General features: G+C 39.6%; 1 protein-coding gene across 2 annotated transcripts in view; it reads left to right on the top strand.

Annotated features, from left to right (window-relative positions):
* CBL (Cbl proto-oncogene) overlaps positions 1–19,718 on the top strand; it is a 103,347-nt gene that overhangs the window by 13,869 nt on the left and 69,760 nt on the right. Inside the window, exon 2 of one of the 2 annotated variants that reach the window (XM_075546707.1) lies at positions 14,660–14,907. The exons of the other annotated variant lie outside the window; for it this stretch is intronic. Within the exon in view, the coding sequence (XP_075402822.1) occupies positions 14,660–14,907 (248 nt within the window). The remainder of the gene's footprint in view (positions 1–14,659; positions 14,908–19,718) is intronic. 2 annotated transcript variants of the gene reach the window in all.

Genomic DNA, 19,718 nt, shown 5'->3' on the forward strand with positions numbered 1-19,718 from the left:
CATGTCAGTTAACTTAATTTCACACATTAAAATGTGTCTGCTTTGGGCTGCTGGCTTCCTGTTGTCTTGAGCCAACAAGTGTCAAGGATTCAGAAGCTTCAGTTGGTTCTGGGGCTTGCTATGTGTTTGAAAATAGCATTGGACTCTCCGGCACTCTTGCCGTTAATGTGGAAGGTGAAAGTAATGAGAGAGGTAATCAGTGATAAGGGGTACAGTGTTGTTAACAAATGCTATTGGATAAGTGTTATGTAATTACAATTCAAATCCCTGAATGGAGTTTTGATAAATTAATAACAGTGAGTAGTAATTAGAAGTAAAAGAATTTTTTTCCCCTTGGGACCATTATATAGCAATGGTAAAAGTATGTTTCTTTTCTCACAGTGTTGATTTCTGATTTGTCTTTGAAAAACCTCCCTGAGTTGTTTTCGGTGAAAAACTTTGCTCTAGCTGTGTGCGTGTCAAACCGTTACACCTTTTCAAGGGTCTGAAGTGATGTCGTTTCTGAACCTGATGCTTCAGCAGAATTAAGAAATTAATCGATCATCTACTACTTTCGTTTTACAGAGGCAGACAGCTGAATAATTTACCTGTCTTAGGGCACATAGCCCATTAATGTCAGTCACCAGGCTAAACCCAGGTCTCCAGACTCCTGCTCTGGTGTTCGTTGCACTGTACATAAGGCAGGGCTTCAAGAAGCTTGCAGGAAAATTCCATGGTCTTTCCATTCCATTTCTCTATGAACCTGCTGAACCCCCTCTTGAAGTACGTACCTCGTGTTCTCTTGAGCAATATCGATTCTTTCAAAAAGAAGAAAACTATGCCTGTTGTTTTATGTCTGTAATTAAATGTCACAGAGCATCGACTTGGACAGGGCCTTACCATAAATATATCTGTCCATGGTTTCAGTTCCTGGTAAGCCTATTACGTTACAACTTTGAGGTATGTGCGATGTTTTTTAATAATGCACAGGCGCTCCTTTTCAATATGAACCAAAATACTATTAAAGATGTTTCATACATCTGGAAGAATTTCCTTAGTATTTTGGGGGCACAGAAAGAGATACTGTATACTAAGACATTTGACTGTAAGATACTACTAATTATATCTAAGGGTCTGCCTTAGATCCATACGATTTACAGCAGATTTAGGAATGAAATTCATTTGTGGTCGGGGGACTGCCTGTAGGTGTTCAAATCACTTAATATCTATTTTACAAAACATTGACATTGATGCATGACTGTGCAATAGCTTAGTCTTTATTTTATTCCTATTTAAGCCTGAGAAAGTTTGAAAGAAGAAATGCTTCATGAAAAGTTGGGGGTCTGTAGAGATAAAAATTTGGGGTCTATAGAGATACTTAGTCTTTCATAGTTCTGCAAGCTTATATTTTCTGCCTAATTGGAAATGTAAATTTCTTAGTGTTAGAAAAGATTCTGCATTCACAACAGAATTAGGCTCAGACATTGTTCTCTCTAGGTTTTTTCTCATTTAGAAAATTAGGCCATTTTCAGGGGTTTTATTTCTCTTTAGTGGGAGTGTAGGACCTGTGTTTCTCTGTTCGCCACCAAGGAAGCGGTGGCAGAAGCAGGGGAGGAGGTAGCCGGGGAGAGAGTGGGTTCTAAATGGGCAGATGGCAGCTGTGCGAGGATCCTGTTGGCTTTCCAGAGCGGAACCCTTTGCTTTTTGTTTATTGGAACAGTTTTATTAACCTATCGTCCACATACCAGACAATCAGAGGTTTAAACACATCGACAGGAATGCAGTCAAGCCCATTTCTTTTTGACATTGTTCGAAGTACCGGCAATACCATAGATGAACAAGGAGTCCGTACAAGGCAGCCGGCCGCTTTGCTACTGAAAGTCAAGGACACCCACGTGGAGGACCAACTGAGCAAGAAATCTTTGAGCTTTAACTTTCTCCGTGAGTGCTTTTGAAGCCCAAAGGGCACGCTTGTGCTTTGGAGGTTGACTGGGACTGCCACTTTAAAATTGACTGAGTAGTAATAACAGGTTGTGTTGGTTTTTAATGTTTGCCAACTGTTGACTTTGAATTATTCAGAGAGAGCCTTTATGGAATGTTTTTTCTAGAGGTTGTAAACGTTCACAGCATTTTTAGTTTTTCTTTGGAAAGATACTAATGTCAACAGAATAGGCCTGTATGTTTCCTTATGGTCAGGTTAATGTTCCGGAGCGAACAGTGCAGGCTTGTTTCCAGTGAGGTGATGATGTCCCCTCTGAAAAAGAGTTTCAGAAAAGCACACGTACTGTGGTCAAGGTCACAGTTCCTCAAAAACTCACTGCCCTGTAGGGCAGGATAGAATTGGCCCTTGGGTTTCTGAGACCGTACCTCTTTACAGTAGTAGAAGGCCTCGTCTTTCTCTTGCAGAGGAGCTGGTGGTTTTGAAACACTGACCTTGTGGTTAGTTAGCCCAGTTCATAGCCCCCAGGGCTCCTAGGTCACATTCTAAGGAGAGACAATAACTTTTATGGAAGGTACAAGGTGCTAGTTGGAAAACATGTATTAAGTGCTTTGGAGGCCTTTCTTAATCCATGATGATATTTTACATCAGGTGTGTTATGAGGGCTGGTGTGAACAGGTAGGGTGGTGGCTGTGCTAGAAGGCCATTGACCAACCTCAGATGTCTCTCATGGAAGGGGAAATTCTACCAATGCACTTACTGTTTTTTGGGTTATTTTATCTTAATCCTCTACATGGAACATGGCATTTTCTTGTTGATTTGTTTGTTTTATTGCCCGATTACTCTCAAATTCAGAATTGTTTTTCCACCTCAAAACGATCTGATACATCCTCCTGCAATGACAGTGTCCATGTCCACAACAGCTTCATTCTTTCTGAACCTCTCTCCTTCTCTGAAGATAGTCTTTACCTTTTGACAGTCTTTGCTGTGGTCTAGAGCCCATTTCTGATTCTTTTACCAGGGACTTTAGCTTTGCTAGTGCTTTCTGTCTCCTAGTTCTCTCTCCGGGTGGAACATCTGTTCCCTAGTCTTTGAAGAAAAAAACAAACAAACTTCTTCAACCATACTACTACCCCCCTTGCAGCTTTTAGGGGATCTTGATTCCTTGGTCTGGATATCAGACCTCTTCTCCCTCATTGGTCTAAGCTAGAAACCCACCATTGTAACCTACTGTAAAACCAACACTTAGGGACACAGCAGCCAGTAATTCAAAGGACTTAACACATTGGGAAAATCTGCTGCAGAGGGCTTCTTTCAATTGTTCAAGAGCAATGCTGTCACGTTGAGGGCTAAGGTGCACTTGACCCACACTGACTAAGGAAAATCACAGAATACATTTGAATTAGGGAGTTGGCAAACAGTAAAGAAAGTACACACCATGAACTGTCAGAACAAAGAAATCTGTCTTGGAAGGAGGGATACAACTAGACTGCTCCCTAAAAACGAGAATGGCAAGACTTTGTCTCATGTAATTTGGACATGTTATCAAGAGAATCCAGTCCTTGGAAAAGGACATGATACTTAGTAAAGCAGAAAGTGAAAAAGAAGACACAGTGGCTGCAACCATGGACTCAAGCATGACAGTTGTGAGGATGGCCCAGGCTCGGGCCTGGTCTCTTTCTCTTGTACACAGGCCTCTGTGAGCCACCTGTCAACAGCAACAACATTGAAAAATATATTCTGAATTATAAACCGCCGGCGGCTTACCAATGCGTTTTTGGAATATGTCATTTGTAAATTGCAGGCTGGCTGTATTTGTTTTATTAATAAGAATTCTTAGCTGTGTTTGCATTTAGAATATAGCTGTCTGTCTGCTGATCTGGAGTCTTTTTTTCTTGGCTTTGTTATTGAAACACTTGAGTGCTTCTTAAAACGCGGATGAGTGCTTCTTAAAACACTGTTAAAATATTCATACATCAAGTATTTTTGTTGATTCAGTCTGCCTTTATTTTCCAGGCTTATATATAGGACTACTTTTAAGAGTGCAAGATAATGGTGTACAGAGAATGAATTACCTAGTTTTAAAATTTTCATGTTGGCTTATCATTTGAAGAGTCATTGATTAATCATTAAATTGGAATTTTGCAGTTGTTCTTAGTGGATGTAAGGATTTCACTTCTAGGGAATCTATCCTAAGGAAATAATCTGATGTATAGAAAAAGGAAGTGTATACAAACACTCTTTTCAGAAATGATTACAATAGTCAAAACCTGGAAAGCTGAATGTTATAACAAAATGGGGGTGGTTAAGCCATGCTATTGCATATCTGTGGACTAGAACCATTTTGATATGTCTGAAAAGTTTATAATGAGTTTTTTGGTAAAAATTTTTGTATTGTGAATTAGGCAGGAGCTTACATTTCAGTGAATCCATTTTGTATTTAACAACTCAAAACTACTTATCTAACCTCCCAATAGACTGCCCTGCCCGTTCTCTCTCTTCTGGAAATACTCTCTTTCCCTTCACCCAGGTTAACACCTGTCCATTCTAGCCTGTTGCTTCCTCTTCCCTCCCCTTGGCTACCCATCAGAGTTTGTTGTCTTTGGTATGAAAACCTTTGTCTTGGTGGGAAGGCCTTTGGACCAATCTTGGAAACCCTTCTATGTATGTGAACCAGTGTACGGGTCCCAATTATGGTCTCCCTCCTACTTCTGTAGACCCACCTGTGACTGTGATGTATTGATCTTGTGCATTTGTGACAGTTTCCTTTGCCCGCCACCCCCTTATTTATGAGTCTCCATTGTGAACCTTCAAAGCTGCCATTTCAGCTTCTTGGTGATGGCCTCTTCCTCTGGGTGATGTGTCTGTGTCTTTGTGTTGCCATTGTCTCTTCTGCGCCTTAACAAATGCTCTTTCTAAGTCTCTGTTGGAGCTGGGGTCCCCTGTCCCCTAAACCATGATATTTCTATCCCCAGTTGTCTGAGGATGCGCACCATGCTGCTTGCCACCGTGGGTGCACAGTTTCACAGTTCCACCAGCAGTATATGGGTTCTAGTCTCTCCACACCCTCTCCAGCATTTGGTACTTTCTGGTTTTCATTTTTTAAACATTTTGCTCTCGATGTTGGTATTAGGGAGATGTGCTGATGTCTCGTTATTGTGTTGATTTGCTTTATGAGCTGCTCGTGTTGGTTGGCCCCTTGGATGTCTTCTTTGGTCAACTTTCCATTCATGTCAGTTGCCCATTTTTAAATTGGATTATTGCTGAAGAGTTGCAGTTTTCTATAGATTTTCAAGATTAGTCCCTTATCTGATGTGTTATTGCTGACATTTTTTCTTTTATTTACTCCTTTTGATGATGTCTTATATTGGATTTTTGATGATGGGGGCAATGTTATTTACTGATTTTTGTTTTTTACTGTGAAATAAAGAGTAGTTTGTCATAATTTTGCTTCCACCAATTGTAGATTAAGGTGCTTTGAACCAAATGGCCTGCTGACAATTAGAAAAGCCAGAAGACACTGGATATCAGAGCAGTGGGGAATGATGGGGCCCAAATTCTGCAAGACGGGGATGCTTTGAGAGGTGAACCTGATGTTTAAGGTCGCTTTGCCCCCCTTGAGGATTGATAGTGATAGTTGAGAAACTGAGTAGGATTTTCCAAAATTAAGTGGACATCCCTGAGAAATACCCTAGGTGTTTGGGATTGATTCTTGGGGGGGGCCTAGATCTAGGAGAAAAGGTGAAACAAAGTTTTTATAGCCCCTTCGAAGGGAATGACCCGCACAATTTAAGGAGAATGGATATATGAAGAGTAAAAGTTAAGGCAAAAAAAGAATAGTAGTACATAACCTTGAGGGCTCAGGGAGGTGGTAGGGTGGGGGAGGGAGGAGGAAAGGGGAGCTGATACCAAGGCGTTCAAGAAGAAAAGACAATGTATTGAAAATGATGAGGGCAGCAATTGTATGCTTGATCTAGTGAAACTATGGATTGTAATAATATCTGTAAGAGCTCCTAATAAAATTTAAAAAAAGAAAAAGCCCAGCTTTGAATCTTCTGGGATTCTTAGTGTCCCTAGCCTAGTCCTTGGCCAGAAGCAAATGAATATTATTCATAGTCTCAGATTGTTTCTATAATTCTAAATATGCAATACCCACATTCAATCAGAAGTAAGGTTAATGAAAAGATAAAGCTGAAACCAAGACTGATGATAATGACCATCATTTCATGTACTTAGTGGCATTTGTATATCTTCTTTAGAGAAATGTCTACTCAACTCTTTCACTCATTTTTTAATTGGTTGACTTATTTTCTAATTAAAAAATATTGTTGAGATGTAGGAATTCATTATATAGGAAAGGGCTTTAAAAAGTTGGTGGAAAAAATCCATTGTCTTTAATCCTATTTTTCCACCAACTTTTTGACAGCCCTTTGTTCATTCTGGATCTTAATTCCTTATCAGATGTATGATTTATAAGTATTTCCCCCACTTTTTTTAGAAATCATTTTATTAGGGATTCATGCAACTCTTATCACAATCCGTTCATCCATCCAATGTGTCAAACACATTTGTACATTTGTTGCCATCTTCATTCTCAAAATATCTTCTTTCTACTTGATCCCTTGGCTCCTCATTTTCCCCCTCTTGCCTCTCCCCTCCCATATTTTCCCATTTTATGAGTTGTCTTTTCATTCTTTTGATGGTGTCCTTTGATGTACAAAAGTTTTAACAATTTTTTGACGAAATTTAGTGTGTCTTTTCTTTTTATTGCCTGTGCTTTTTGGTATCTTAAGAAATCATTGACTGATTTAAGGTTGTAAAGATTTTTGCTTATGTTTTCTTTTAAAATAATAAAAAGTTTTAAATGTTATGTGTCTGTTTTCTTTCGGTCCTGGATACATTTGAAGTTATCTTTTGTATGTGGGATCAGGCCCTGTTTTATTCTTTTGGATGTTATAGTTTTCTCAGCAGCAGTTGTTGAAGAGACTGTGTTTTTTAGTTAGTTTGTTTTTTTTAATTGAAATTACTTTATATTCTGGTTTAAAAATCAGTTGACCAACCAAGTGAGATTATATTTCTGGGTTATCTTTAAGATTGTGCCAATACCACACTGTTATTATTATTTTAATACTATATTATGTTGATTACTGTAGCTCTGTAGCTAATTTTAAAATTAGGAAGTATGTGTCTTCAAAGTTTATTCTGCCCTTTTTCAAGATTGTTTTGGAATTTGAGGATCTCTAGGTTCCATTTGACCTTTCTCTTAGTCTCTATGACCTTTACAATTTTTTTTTCTATTTCTGTAAAGCCATTGGGATTTTGAGAAGTATTGCATTGACTCAAGAAATCAGTTTAGTGTGTGTTATCTTCACATCACTAAGTCTTCCTATCTTTGTCTATCTGGTTGTTTAGACCTTTAAATCTTTTCCGCAGTGTTTTTGTTGTTTGAAGCATACAAGTTTTTGTCTCCTTAATTAAATTTACATAAGTATTATATATACTTGTGTGTGTTATATATTTTTTGATGCTCTTCTAAATGGAATTCAATTTTCTTTCAGATTGTTCTTTGCAAGTATGGAGAACACATCTCTTTTTCAATGTGTTGTGTTGGATTTATGTCCTGCAACTTACCTGAATTCATTTATTTATACTAACCTTTAAAAAACAATATTTAGGGGATTCTGAGGAGCCCTAGTGGTGCAGTGGTTGAAAGCGTTTGGTTACCAACCAAAAGGTTGGTAGTTTGAAACCACCAGCCACTCTACAGGAGACCAGTGTGGCAGCTGGCTTCCACAGCTGTAAAGATTTACAGACTCGCCTGAATGGAACCCTCTCAAGGGCCCAGTTCTCAGTGGGATGATACCTGTAAGGTGAACAGTACGCCTGGAGGTGTGCACTTATTAGAATAATCAACCAAAGGAGATTGTGGCGGGATCCAAGGGAGGTGATTAAATCCAGCAGAGAAGAGGGGAAACTGCAATTGTCACATTGTGCAGTCAGTGTTACCTGAAAATGTGTGTGAATTGTTGAATGGAAAACTAATTTGTTCTGTAAACTTTACCCAAATCATAATTTCAAAAAAGAAAAAATTTTTTTATGGGTTTGTCCTCTAGGGCCCTTTTAAGTAGAAATTAGTTTACGGCAACGGGTTTCTTGGCCTTTAGGGATTTCTACTTGAAGGATCATGTTTGCTTCCTTCCCGACTTGAAAGTCTACCTTGTTTGCTAGAATTCTAGTGATACGCTCAATCGAAATGGCAAAAGTAGACATTCTTCTCTTTTTTTCCCCTTCAGATTATTATATATTTTTAGACATTCTTCACTTATTCCTGCTCTGAGAGGGAAAGCATTACCCTTTCACCACTGTTAGTTAGAGTATGATGTTAGCTTAAATGTATGTGCTTTTTTATCTGAATGTTGAAGAAGGGCCCCAGTGCTGAAACATGGAGCTGCTAACCCAAAGCTCAGCAGTCAGATTTGCCCCAGACTCTGCTAGAGAAAGACCTGCCTCTCTCAGAAGATCGCCGCCAAAAAAATCCTGTGGGTGGAGCGGTTCTGCACTGTCCCAGCGCGATTGGGTAAAGGGGAAGTTGGATTTTGTCAACTGCTTTTTCTGCAAAATTGAAGTGATCATGTTACCCATACCCCCTTATTTATGTAGTTGATTTCATTGATTTCTGTTAAGTTGAACCATATTTGCATTCTGATAATAAATATCACTTGGTCATGGTGTATAATCCTTTTAAGTGCTTTTGAGTTTGGTATGCTAGTATTTCGTTGAAGATTTTTCCATCTTTAGTCCTAAGTATCGGTGTGTGGTTGCTCTTGCCATGTGGTGCTTTACCGCTGGCCTTACATAATGAATTAGGACGTGTGCCTCAATTTTTTTTTTTTTGAGAGTATGAGAAGGTTTGGTGTTAATTTTTTAATTATTTGGTAAAATTCATGAGTGAAGCCATCTGACCTAGTTGAATTACTAACTCAATTTTCTTAATAGTTTTAGGTCAGTTTGATAGATTTTCCTTAGTTCTATACACTGTTAGAATTGAACTATTTATAGCATTCTATTATAATTCCTATTTATTTCCATAAAAATCAGTAGTAACATATCTTCACTTTGAGTTCTGATTTTAGTATTTTGAACTTGATCTTTTTTTCAAACTAGTCAGAAATTTGCCAATTTTATCTTTTTAAAGAACAAAAAAGTCGTTGTGCTAATTTTGGTGATTGTTTTTCTATTCTGTGTTTCACGTAAAGGGCATTGGTGGCATAGCAGGTTGTGTGTTGGGCGGCTGACTGCAACGTCAGCAGTTTGAACCCACCAGTGGTTCCTTGGCAGAAAGATGAGGTTTTCTTACCTCATAAAGATTTACAGTTTAAGAAACCAGCAGGGATTGTTGTTCCCTGTCAGGTTGCTGTGAGTCAAAATTGACTTGATGGCAGTGAATTTTGGTTTATACTATCTTTAGATTTAGTTTGCTCTTTTATTTATAATTCCTTAAGATATAGTTAGGTATTGATTTTATATATATGTACACACATGTACATGCATACCTACAAATGTTTTTCTTTAAAGTTTTTTATTATGCATTAGGTGGAGGATTTACATTTTAGATTTAGCAGTTTATATTTTTTAATATATACATTTATAGTTGTAAATTTTCTGTATTCACAGTAAGTATCCTTTAAGTTTGGTATATTGAGTGTTTTTTTCATTTGTCCCAAGGTATTTTCTTGTTTCCAGATGGTTGCTTGAATATATTTAATTTTCAAACATTAATCAAATTTTCAGGTTTTAAAAAATTAATCATTTTATTGGGGGCTCTTATAATGATTGTATCAAACACATTTGTGCATATGTTGCTATCATCATTTTTAAAACATTGTCTTTCTGCTTGAACTCTTGGTATTAGCTCCTCTTTTTACCCTTCCTCCCCTAGTTTTGCACTTTATTCTGTCAATTAACTTTTTATTTTATTCCATTGGGATCAGAAAAGATACTTTGTGTTCAACTTAAAAATTTTTTTATTAGGACTTTCTTAATGGCCTACCCTATGTTCTACCATTTGTACTTGAGAAGAATGTGTATTCTGATGTTAGTAGGCTGGAGTGTTCTGTGTATGCCCATTAGGTCTTGTAGTTTTATATTGATTGCTTGTCAGGTTGCATCCATTATTAAACATGCAATATTGATATTGTCAACTATTGTGGAAATTTAGTTTTGTAATTCTGTCATTTCCTGCTTAATATGTTTGGGTCTTTATTGTTAGTTCACATATGTTTATAAATGATACATTTTCATGCTTTTACCAATAGGACATTTCCTTGTCTCTTAAAACCTTTTTTGATGTAAAGTCTATTTTGGTTGACAGTAATATAATGGAACTTAAAAAAAAGATCCAGAAAAATCCCACTATCTTTTAATCCCATTTTTTTCTTACAAACTTTTTGAAGTCCCTTTATAGAGCTACTCCCAACTATTTTTTGGTTACTGTTTGCATGGAACTTCTTTTAATCTTTTACTGTCAACCTCTGTGCCCATATATCTAAAATGGTTTCTTGTAGACAGCATATAGATGTTCCTGTTTTGTTTTTAATCCAATCTACCAAGCTCTACTTTAAATGCAAGGGTTTAATCCGTTTACATTTATAACTGTTACATATATCAGTTACTGATAAAAAAGATTTAACCCTGCCCTTTAGCCATTTGCTTTCTGTATATATGTATATATATATTTTTGTATCTCCATTCTTTCATAATTGCTTTTTTGTATTTAGTTAGATTTTTTGGTAGTGTTTAATTTAGATGTCCCTCTTATCTTTGAAAGGAGCCCTGGTGGCATGGTGGCTTGTGTGTTGGGTTGCTGATCTCCAGGTGAACGTTTCAAACCCCCCATTCTCTCTGTGGGAGAAAATGAGGCTCCTGTAAAGTTACTGCCCCAGAAACTCACAGGGCAGTTTTTACTCTGTCCTATAGGGGCACTGGGAGTTGGAGTCAACTTAATGTGATGGTTTCTTTTTGGGGGGAGAAGGGGTTGGGGGTCCATATACACACACACACGCACACATATACACACGTTTATGTTAACATTCTTAATGGTGATTACAATTAACATCTTAAATTTAAAACACTGTAGTTTGAATACTATCAACTTAATTTCAGTAGTATACACTGCTTATGCATCACCATGCTTTCCTGTATATTTTTATGTTGTAAGCTGATTAACATAAATATGTAACTTGTTTATGCATATACCTTTTCAATCATGTAGGAAGAGAGAGGTTATAAATCAAACCAGAGCACAATATTACTTTGTAAAGTTACCTTACTAGTGTTCTTTTTGATGGAGTTACTTTCTGAGGCTTTTCATCCGTGAGGATTACTTTCAGCATTTTTTGTCGACAGCTCTAACGGCTAGTAAACTCTAGTAAAAACTCCTTCCGCTGGTTTATGTGGAAATGTTTTAGTTTCTCCTTCCCTCTTAAAGAGTAGCCTTGTGGGATATTGAATACTTAATTGACAGTGTATTTTACTTCAGAACTTTACCCCATCCCACTGCTTCCTGATCTCCGCCATTCCTAAGGGAAGTCAGTAGCTAATCTTAACTGGAGATTCCTTGTATTGCTGCTTTCAAAATTCAGTTTCTGACTTTGATTTTCAACAGATTGTGATTTATCTCAAGGTGTATCATTTAATAAGCTTCTTGACTGTGTATATTCATTGCTTTTAACAAATAGGGGAGTTTTCCACCAGTATTTCTTCAAGTATTTTTTGTGCTCCCCACCCTCTTTCCCCCCTTTTTCTCCTCATTGCCATCCAGTCCTTTGGACTCAGAGTGACAGGGTGGCCCTGTGCATTTCTGAGACTAGATCTTTTGGGGAGTAACAAGTCTTGTCATTCCCCCTCAGAGCGGCTGGTGGTTTCAAACTGCTGACCTGTGGTGAGTAGCTCACTGTGTCCCCAGGGCTCCAGGACTTGTGTAGCCCTGTGCATTTTGGCTGCTGATCCCTGCCTTTTGTTGCTATGGGGCTAGTTGAGAGGCAGGCTAGTGTTTTAAACCCCCCCCCCCCCGGATGAGGCAGCTTTCTGGGCATAAATATATATTTGAACACTTGATGAAGTTCCAACAGGTCTCTCAGGCACTTTTCCATATTTCATGTAGTTCTTTATCCATGAGGTCCTTCAGCTCACCAAATTTATTTTAAGACAGCTGATTTAATGTCTTTGACCGATAATTCCAGTGTCTGAGCTTTCTTGGGAATGCTAATGAGCTGTACCATTTGTATGTTTTGTAATTTTTGTTGAGAACTAGCATTTGAATACAACCTTGTAGCTCTGAAAGCTAATTCTTTTGCCCCTTAGGGATTTTTGCTATTTTTCCTTGTTGAAATCTCGAGCGGCCTAAAGTATTTTTGCCGTATGTGTTTCTTGTGTATGCTCACAGAAGTCCTTACTATCTCTGTGGACAGCCAGCGAACTAATAAAGATTGCCCTCTGTGAATGGCTTCCAAAGGGAAAAGGACAAAAAGGGGCATTGTCTATTTATTTGTTTTATTAAATACTTTTATTGGGGACTCTTACATCTCATCACAATCCATACATTCATCCATTATGTCAAGCACATTTATACATATGTTGTCGTCATCCTTTAAAGCATTTTCTTTCTACTTGAGCCCTTGGTATCAGCTCCTTATTTTTCCCTCCCCCTCCATCCCTTCTTCCCTCCCTCATGAACCCTTGATAACTTATTAATTTCATGTCTTGTATCGTCCTCTGTCACCCTTCACCCACTTTTCTGTTGTTATCCCCCTGGGAGGGGGTTATAAGTTGATCCTTGTTATCAAGTCCCCCTTACTTCCCCCACCTTCCCCTAATTCTCCTGGTCTCTCTATTCTCATTGTTGGCCCTGAGAGATTTATCTATCCTGGATTCCCTGTGTTCGGGGCTCTTATCCGTAGCAGTGTGCATGTTCTGGTCTAATCTGATTTGTAAAGTAGAATTGAGATCATGATAGTGGGGTGAGGAAGCATTAAAGAGCTAGAGGAAAGTTGTGTGTTTCATTGGTGCTATACTGCACCCTGACTGACTCATCTCTTCCTTGTGACCCTTCTATGAGGGTATGTCCAATTGTCTACTGTGTTAGTGTGGGTAGACTAGAAAAACAAATCCATGGACAAACATATGTGTATAAGAAAGAGATTTATATACAAGAGCAATTGAACATTGAGAAAACATCCCAGCCCAGTCCAGATCAAATCCATAAGTCCAATATTACCCCATATGTCCACTACCAATCTATAAAGTCCTCTTCAGACTCAGGAAACACATGCAATGACGCTGAATGTAAGAAGATCTCAAACCAGTGGGTAGAAAGTCTTTGTATCCAGTGTCATTGGAAACATCTCAGTGCTGGCAGGGGTCTCTGCATCAGGGTGGGTCCATGTGTCTTGTCAGCTCCTATGTCTCCCGGGGTGTGAGCAGGGAGTCTCCCACCTCCAAAGAGGAAATACCAGATTTCCCAGAATTCTCAGGAGAAGGCCATGCCTACACAGAAACCTCATTGGCTCTAATCTGATTGACAGACTAGACTTCACCCCTTCACTTGTAATCCTCTCTAATTGACAGTTATGTAACTACCACATTTACAGATGGGCATTGGGTCTACACTCCTCATCTCCCCCACCCCCCCATTCACATTGGTATGATTTTGTTATGGGTCTTAGATGCCTGATACCTTATCCTATTGATACCTCATGATCACACAGACTGGTGTGCTTCTTCCATGTGACTTTGTTGCTTCCCAGCTAGATGGCTACTTGTTTATCTTGAAACTTTTAAGACCCAGATGCTCTATCTTTTGATAGCCAGGCACCTTCAACTTTCTTCACCACATTTGTTTATGCACACATTTGTCTTCAGCGATCGTGTTGGAAAGGTGAGCATCACAGAATGCTGGAAATAGAGGAAAGAACCAGGAGGCAAAGGACATTTATAGAGGTCTAAATACAGGCATGTACATATGTAATTGTATTTCTGTATAACGAGAGGGAAATAGATCGGTGTACTTATATCTATATGTTAAGAATTTAGGTAGCAGATGGACATTGGACCTCGACTTAAGTACTCCCTCAACACAAGAACACTTTATTCTAATAATTCAACATTGTCTCTTTAACAGAGGCCCCCTAGGAAGCCATTTCAGTTCCTGGGGATTGGAAAATGGCCAGCCTCAGAGTAGCCCCTGAACAATTGAAAGCAGTGATTAGCAACCAAAATACACAACCCTGGTTTTTGAGAGACGAGTTCCTTATTGCTCACTCTGCCACCACCGTGTTTCACCAAGAACACAGGCTGAAGGCCCCATGACCGTGTCGTAGGCCCCTGTGTAAGAGGTCAGTTTTACTAAAATTCACCAGCCTCTTCCTCAAGCTCTCCTCTGGTTGTTACAAGTGTTTCAGTAGGTCATCTGTGTGGGTGGAGGGCCTGATTTCTGGAGCTTCCTGCCCCCTGTCTCCTGCAGTGTCACTCTCCAGCAGGACTTCATGGACTTACGCTTTTAGGGGGAACCAACAAAATTGTGAAATGATTGCCTACGGACAGTGGGGTCTATACATGATTTCTTATTTTATCTATTTCTGCAAAAGAGCACATACTTCATAACCAATTTGTTTCCTAACTTCAAAAAGGGAAATTGTCCTTACTATCCTCCAAGTAATAGCCCTTTTTTTCCATTTGTTGCAGGTGGTGCGGTTGTGTCAGAACCCAAAGCTGGCGCTAAAGAATAGCCCACCTTATATCTTAGACCTGCTGCCAGATACCTACCAGCATCTCCGTACTGTCTTGTCAAGATATGAGGGGAAGATGGAAACACTTGGAGAAAATGAGTATTTTAGGGTGTTCATGGAGAATTTGATGAAGAAAACTAAGCAGACCATAAGCCTCTTCAAGGAGGGCAAAGAAAGAATGTATGAGGAGAATTCTCAGCCTAGGTAATGGAGCACACTACACAAATATTAATTCAGGTCCGTGACTACCTGAATGGACAATGAGTAGAAGTAGTTTAGTTTGTTTTAGTTTTATGCTAAAAATAAAAAGATGACATTTGACTTAAAGGTGTGTTTTATATAAAAGGGTTGTCTTGGAACTCATTGGGCCATCCCTAGCGTGACTAGATTTAATTACCTGTGAACAACAGCCTATTACTTGAAGTCATGGAGATGGGTTGGAACAGTCTTTAGAGACCTCAAAGATTGTGACAGTGTGGGTAGGTGAGTTGGAAGAAGGCAGGCTAGAAGGCTAAGGTACATCTGAGCTTGGGAGTAAAGAAGACATCAGATCTTGCCAGAAGCTGAAGCATGTTAGGTAAATTTTAAGTATGGGATGATAGCTAGCATAGAACAGGTTGTTGTTGCTTTTTTAAGAATGTTTTTTATAGTGAAATAAAATGTAGAGATGTTCCCTGTGTTGTTGGAGCATGGTGAGCAAAGCATAGCTGTTCTTTACGACCGTTGCCTCGCCCTTGAGAAAGGCAATCTAATGTAAGGGAGCCCACGAAAGCCCTCTGGCACACAGCTCTCCTCGCACACACCCGGGGTGGAGGCAGGGCAGGCTTATGGCAAGAGTATTAGAAGGAGGATAGACTCTGAGATCAGTTGTCCAGCCTTGATCTTATTGTTGCCACTTAGTTAACCCTGAGAGCCTCACTTTCCCCATCAATAAAATCAAGCTGCAGTCATGCTAATTTTAAGGAGCGCCCTGGTGATTTGCTCCGCAAAGATGACAGCCGGGAGACTGTAGGGGAGTGCTCAGAGAGCCACTGCCAGGGGACGTGGACTCCACAGCACCTGGATGACACGGTCTCTGTGGGCTTGCTGGGAGTGACAGTCAGGTCTTAGAAGAGCGCTGCTTGGCACTGTGAAAAAATAGATTGGTTTTTGCTATCTTATTGTTAATCCTGTAGGCATAAATAATATGTCTGATATATCAGGATCTAATATACCATTTTGTTCTTACCTGCTGTATTTTAACGAAAACATGTGTGCCACTTGTTTGTTTTTTCCAACTGAAGCCTTCCTCCAATATGGCATTTCTGTAAGTGAACTATGCTTTTTGTTTTTAATTAAAAAAAAAAAGCATAGCAGGTTTAATAAAAATACCTCCTGGGGTTGCGCAGGGCTTATGTAAGAATGGTTTGGTGGGCTAAGGGGCGTCAGACCGATAACTTCCCGTGGGAGGAGAAAACCACTGTCGGCAGTAACGTCCAGTCCACACTTGGTTGCTGTGATGTGGAAGTCAGACCTACCTCTACCCTTGAACCTGTCCCCCAATTCTCACCCAGCTGGCTCTTGCTTGCTGCTCTACTTCTCGGCAGTGGTCTATAATTGATTACATGGATGCACAGGCCATATTCACAGGTATTGGCTGTATTAGGAAAGTAACAGGTTAGGTTTCAGAATCGGGAATGAAGCAGGATACAGTTTTTTAGTCAGACAGCTTTTGGGGGCCATACTCAAAGGCGCTTGACCTCTTAGGCCTCTTTCGGTCTCTTGGACTAGCTTGGCCACTGCTCTGCTCAGGCAGGTGTCACAGAGCCTTTAGCCATATGGCTTGACCCCAAGGCTTTCCACTCCTCCAGTAAGCCTCCTACCTGAAGGCACTCTTGCTCTCCCACGGGTCAGTCAGCCTGTTGCACTGTCTCCTGCTCCCACCATTTCTCTGCCATTGCTTCTTGCTGACTACAGTGTTCAAGCTCTCGGTGCCTCTTGTGTCTCAGAAGTTCTCACACACTCCACTCCTGGCTTTTCTTTCCGAGTGGTAGTGAAGCATTCTCTTTCCCCTCTGCAATGGATTGTTTTAAGCTTAGTGAGATGGAAAACAGACCAGTAACCTCATTATGGTTTCACACACCTTAATTTCCTGACCCACTCCCATGAGAGTACCATGTACTTATATGCATTATTAAGCGGTCCAGTCCCCTTGGTGGCTATCAGCTCCTTGTTTGCATATTCCCACGCAAGCATTTGGTGGGAATTACAACTGACGAGAAAAGTCATATAAAAGCAATCCTGGGCACCACAGCATAAAATTGTATCGTAAATGCCTTTGGGCTGTGCTTACAAGTTATTTTGCTTTTTTTTCTACCGCACTGTCAGTATTCTTATCTATACCAATTTTATTCCCTTATTTTAAAAATAATTTTAAAATGGCACCTATTTTTAAAAAGATCTAGTTGCTGTTGGATTGATTTTTGCCTCTGCCCCGTAAGTTTTCCCGCCTTAGGGGTCTCAGTAAAAACAGAGAGACAGGGAGGAGACTTCCGAGGCACCTCTGGTGGGGCTCAACCAGCCAACCTTTCTCTTAGGACTGTGTGTGGCACCCAGGGCTCTTGTTCTCCCTATTCAGAGCTCATTTATGCATTTGTTTTTTTCTATTTGAAGCTCTTAATCAGCTACCATTGGAACCCATACAACCAGGTTTCTACACTCCTGTGTAAAGAGAGACTAAGAGACCACGGGTAGTTGTTTTTGGCAGGGTAATACATACGGACTATGGGGTGTAATCTTTGATCTGTACTTTCTTGTAGCTTAGAGGCTTTCCCCTCCTCATTCAAGTTTTTTTCAGTTGAGATAAAATTTACCTTTAAAAAGTGAACAGACTATATTCAGAGTCATGGAATCATTGCTGTTCTGTAATTGCAAAGCATTTTCATTACCCTCCTGCCCGCAAACATCCTCCCATTAGCAGTCATGTCCCATTCACTCCTCATTCCACTTTTCCCTCCCAGCCTTTGGCAACCACTCACCTACTTTCTGTCTCTATGGATTTGCCTATTTTGAACATTTCATATAAATGGGATCAAATATCATGTAGCCTTTGATTTTTGGCTCTTTCCACTTCACCTAATGTTTTAAAGAAGGGACCCTTGCGACAGGTTAGCACTTTGAACCCACTGAACGCTTCATGGAAAAGGATGAAGCACCAGCAAAGATTTGCAGCTTCAGACACCACAGGGGCAGTTCTACTGCGTTCTGTAAGGCTGCTATGAGTCCGAATTAACCTGATGGCAGCAAGTTTGTTTTTTCTGCATTTAATGTTTTAAAGCTCCATTCACATTGTAGCATGTGTCAGGATTTTATTCCATTGGATGATTTCCCACATTTTGTTTATGCATCCATTAATTTATAGACATTTGTATGATTTAGACTATTTACTAGGAATAATGTTAGATGAATGTTGGCATACAAGTATCTATTGGAATCCCTGTTTCAAATTCTCTTGGGTGTATACCTCGGCGTGCATTTGCTGGTTTGTCGAGTAACTGAATTTAGCTTTTATAGGAACTGGACGAGGGTTCTACCTCCTTCACGCTCTCTCAGTACTTTTTATTGTCTGTCTTTTGTAGCTATCCTAATGGAAATGAAGTGGCATTTCACTGGGATTGACATTGTCATGTGTTTATTGGTATGCCTTTTTAAAAACAATATCTTTTCATACCTTTTGTCCATTTTAAAAGTTGTTTGTTTGGGGTTGAATTGTAAGGAGACTGGAATCAATAGAAGGAGATACAGGATTTGCAACAACAACAACAACAGTATCCTACCTGTAGTTCACTTTTACTGTCTTGACGGCACCCTATGAAATACAAAGCTCTAAGATTCTAACCACGCTCAGTCTTCTCTTCTTGGCTCATTGTGCTTTCCCTGTGAATAGTTAGGGAACCATTGCTTACTTTGAGGTCATGCAGATTTATGCCTCTTTTCTTCTCAGAGTTTTATACTAGTGTACAAGTATATTATTTTATTTTTATATTGATTTTGTGTCTTACAACCTTGCTAACATGTATTTAGTAGGCTCCTTAGGATTTTCTTGCTGCATGATCCTGTCACCTGCAAATAAGAGTTTGGCTTCTTCCTTTCCATTCTGGATACCCTGTATGTCTTTTTCTTCCCTAACTGCTACATGCCTGGATAGGCTAAATCCTAGCTTCCCTAGCCTAACTGGTCATTGGAATCGCCTGGGGATGGAGTGGACCTAGTGCTCCCTGGGCTCTATTTGCAACCTAATGAATCGGTATCTCTTCAGGGGTTCTCAACCTATGGGTCGCGACCCCATGGGGGGTGGGGGGAGAAGCAACCATTTCACAGGGGTCGCCCAGTTCATAACAGTAGCAAAATTACAGTTATGAAGTAGCAACGAAGACAATCATGGTTGGGGGTCACCACAGCATGAGGCACTGTGTTAAAGGTCCCGGCCTCAGGAAGGTCGAGAATCACTGCGAGTCTAGAATTAAAGTATGATGTCGTTTGAGGGCTGTTTCTGGTGTCCTTTTCTTGAGGAAATTTCCTTCTGTTACTTGTTTGTTGAGTGCTTTTATCATTACAGGGTAATGATAATTACACTACTTAACTGATTACTGATAATTGCAACTCATGGATAATTACAACTAATTAAGTGGTTTTCCTGTTTGGGGTAGATGAGGTTGTGAAATAGTTGGAATTAGTTAAATATGATATAAATTAAACAAAATCATAAAGAGAAAACTAGTTTGGATTACTGACACCCTAGTGGAAATTCGTAGACTTGTGGAAAAAGCAAATGTTTGGGTTGTAGTAAGTACAAGAATACAGCCAAATTTCAGGAACCACAGAAATGGCTGTGAGGGTTTTTCATCCCTTGCCTCTGGTTCTTCTGGCGTCACTTTCATTGGCTTTGCAATGGCAGTCAGATTTGACCCTGCAACCCCTGATGGGTTTCCACTTTGACAGAGGGCCTGACTCAGTTTCCGTGTGGCTTGGGTTTG

The sequence above is a fragment of the Tenrec ecaudatus genome, chromosome 4 (assembly GCF_050624435.1).
Source record: "Tenrec ecaudatus isolate mTenEca1 chromosome 4, mTenEca1.hap1, whole genome shotgun sequence".
NCBI lineage: Eukaryota > Metazoa > Chordata > Mammalia > Afrosoricida > Tenrecidae > Tenrec > Tenrec ecaudatus.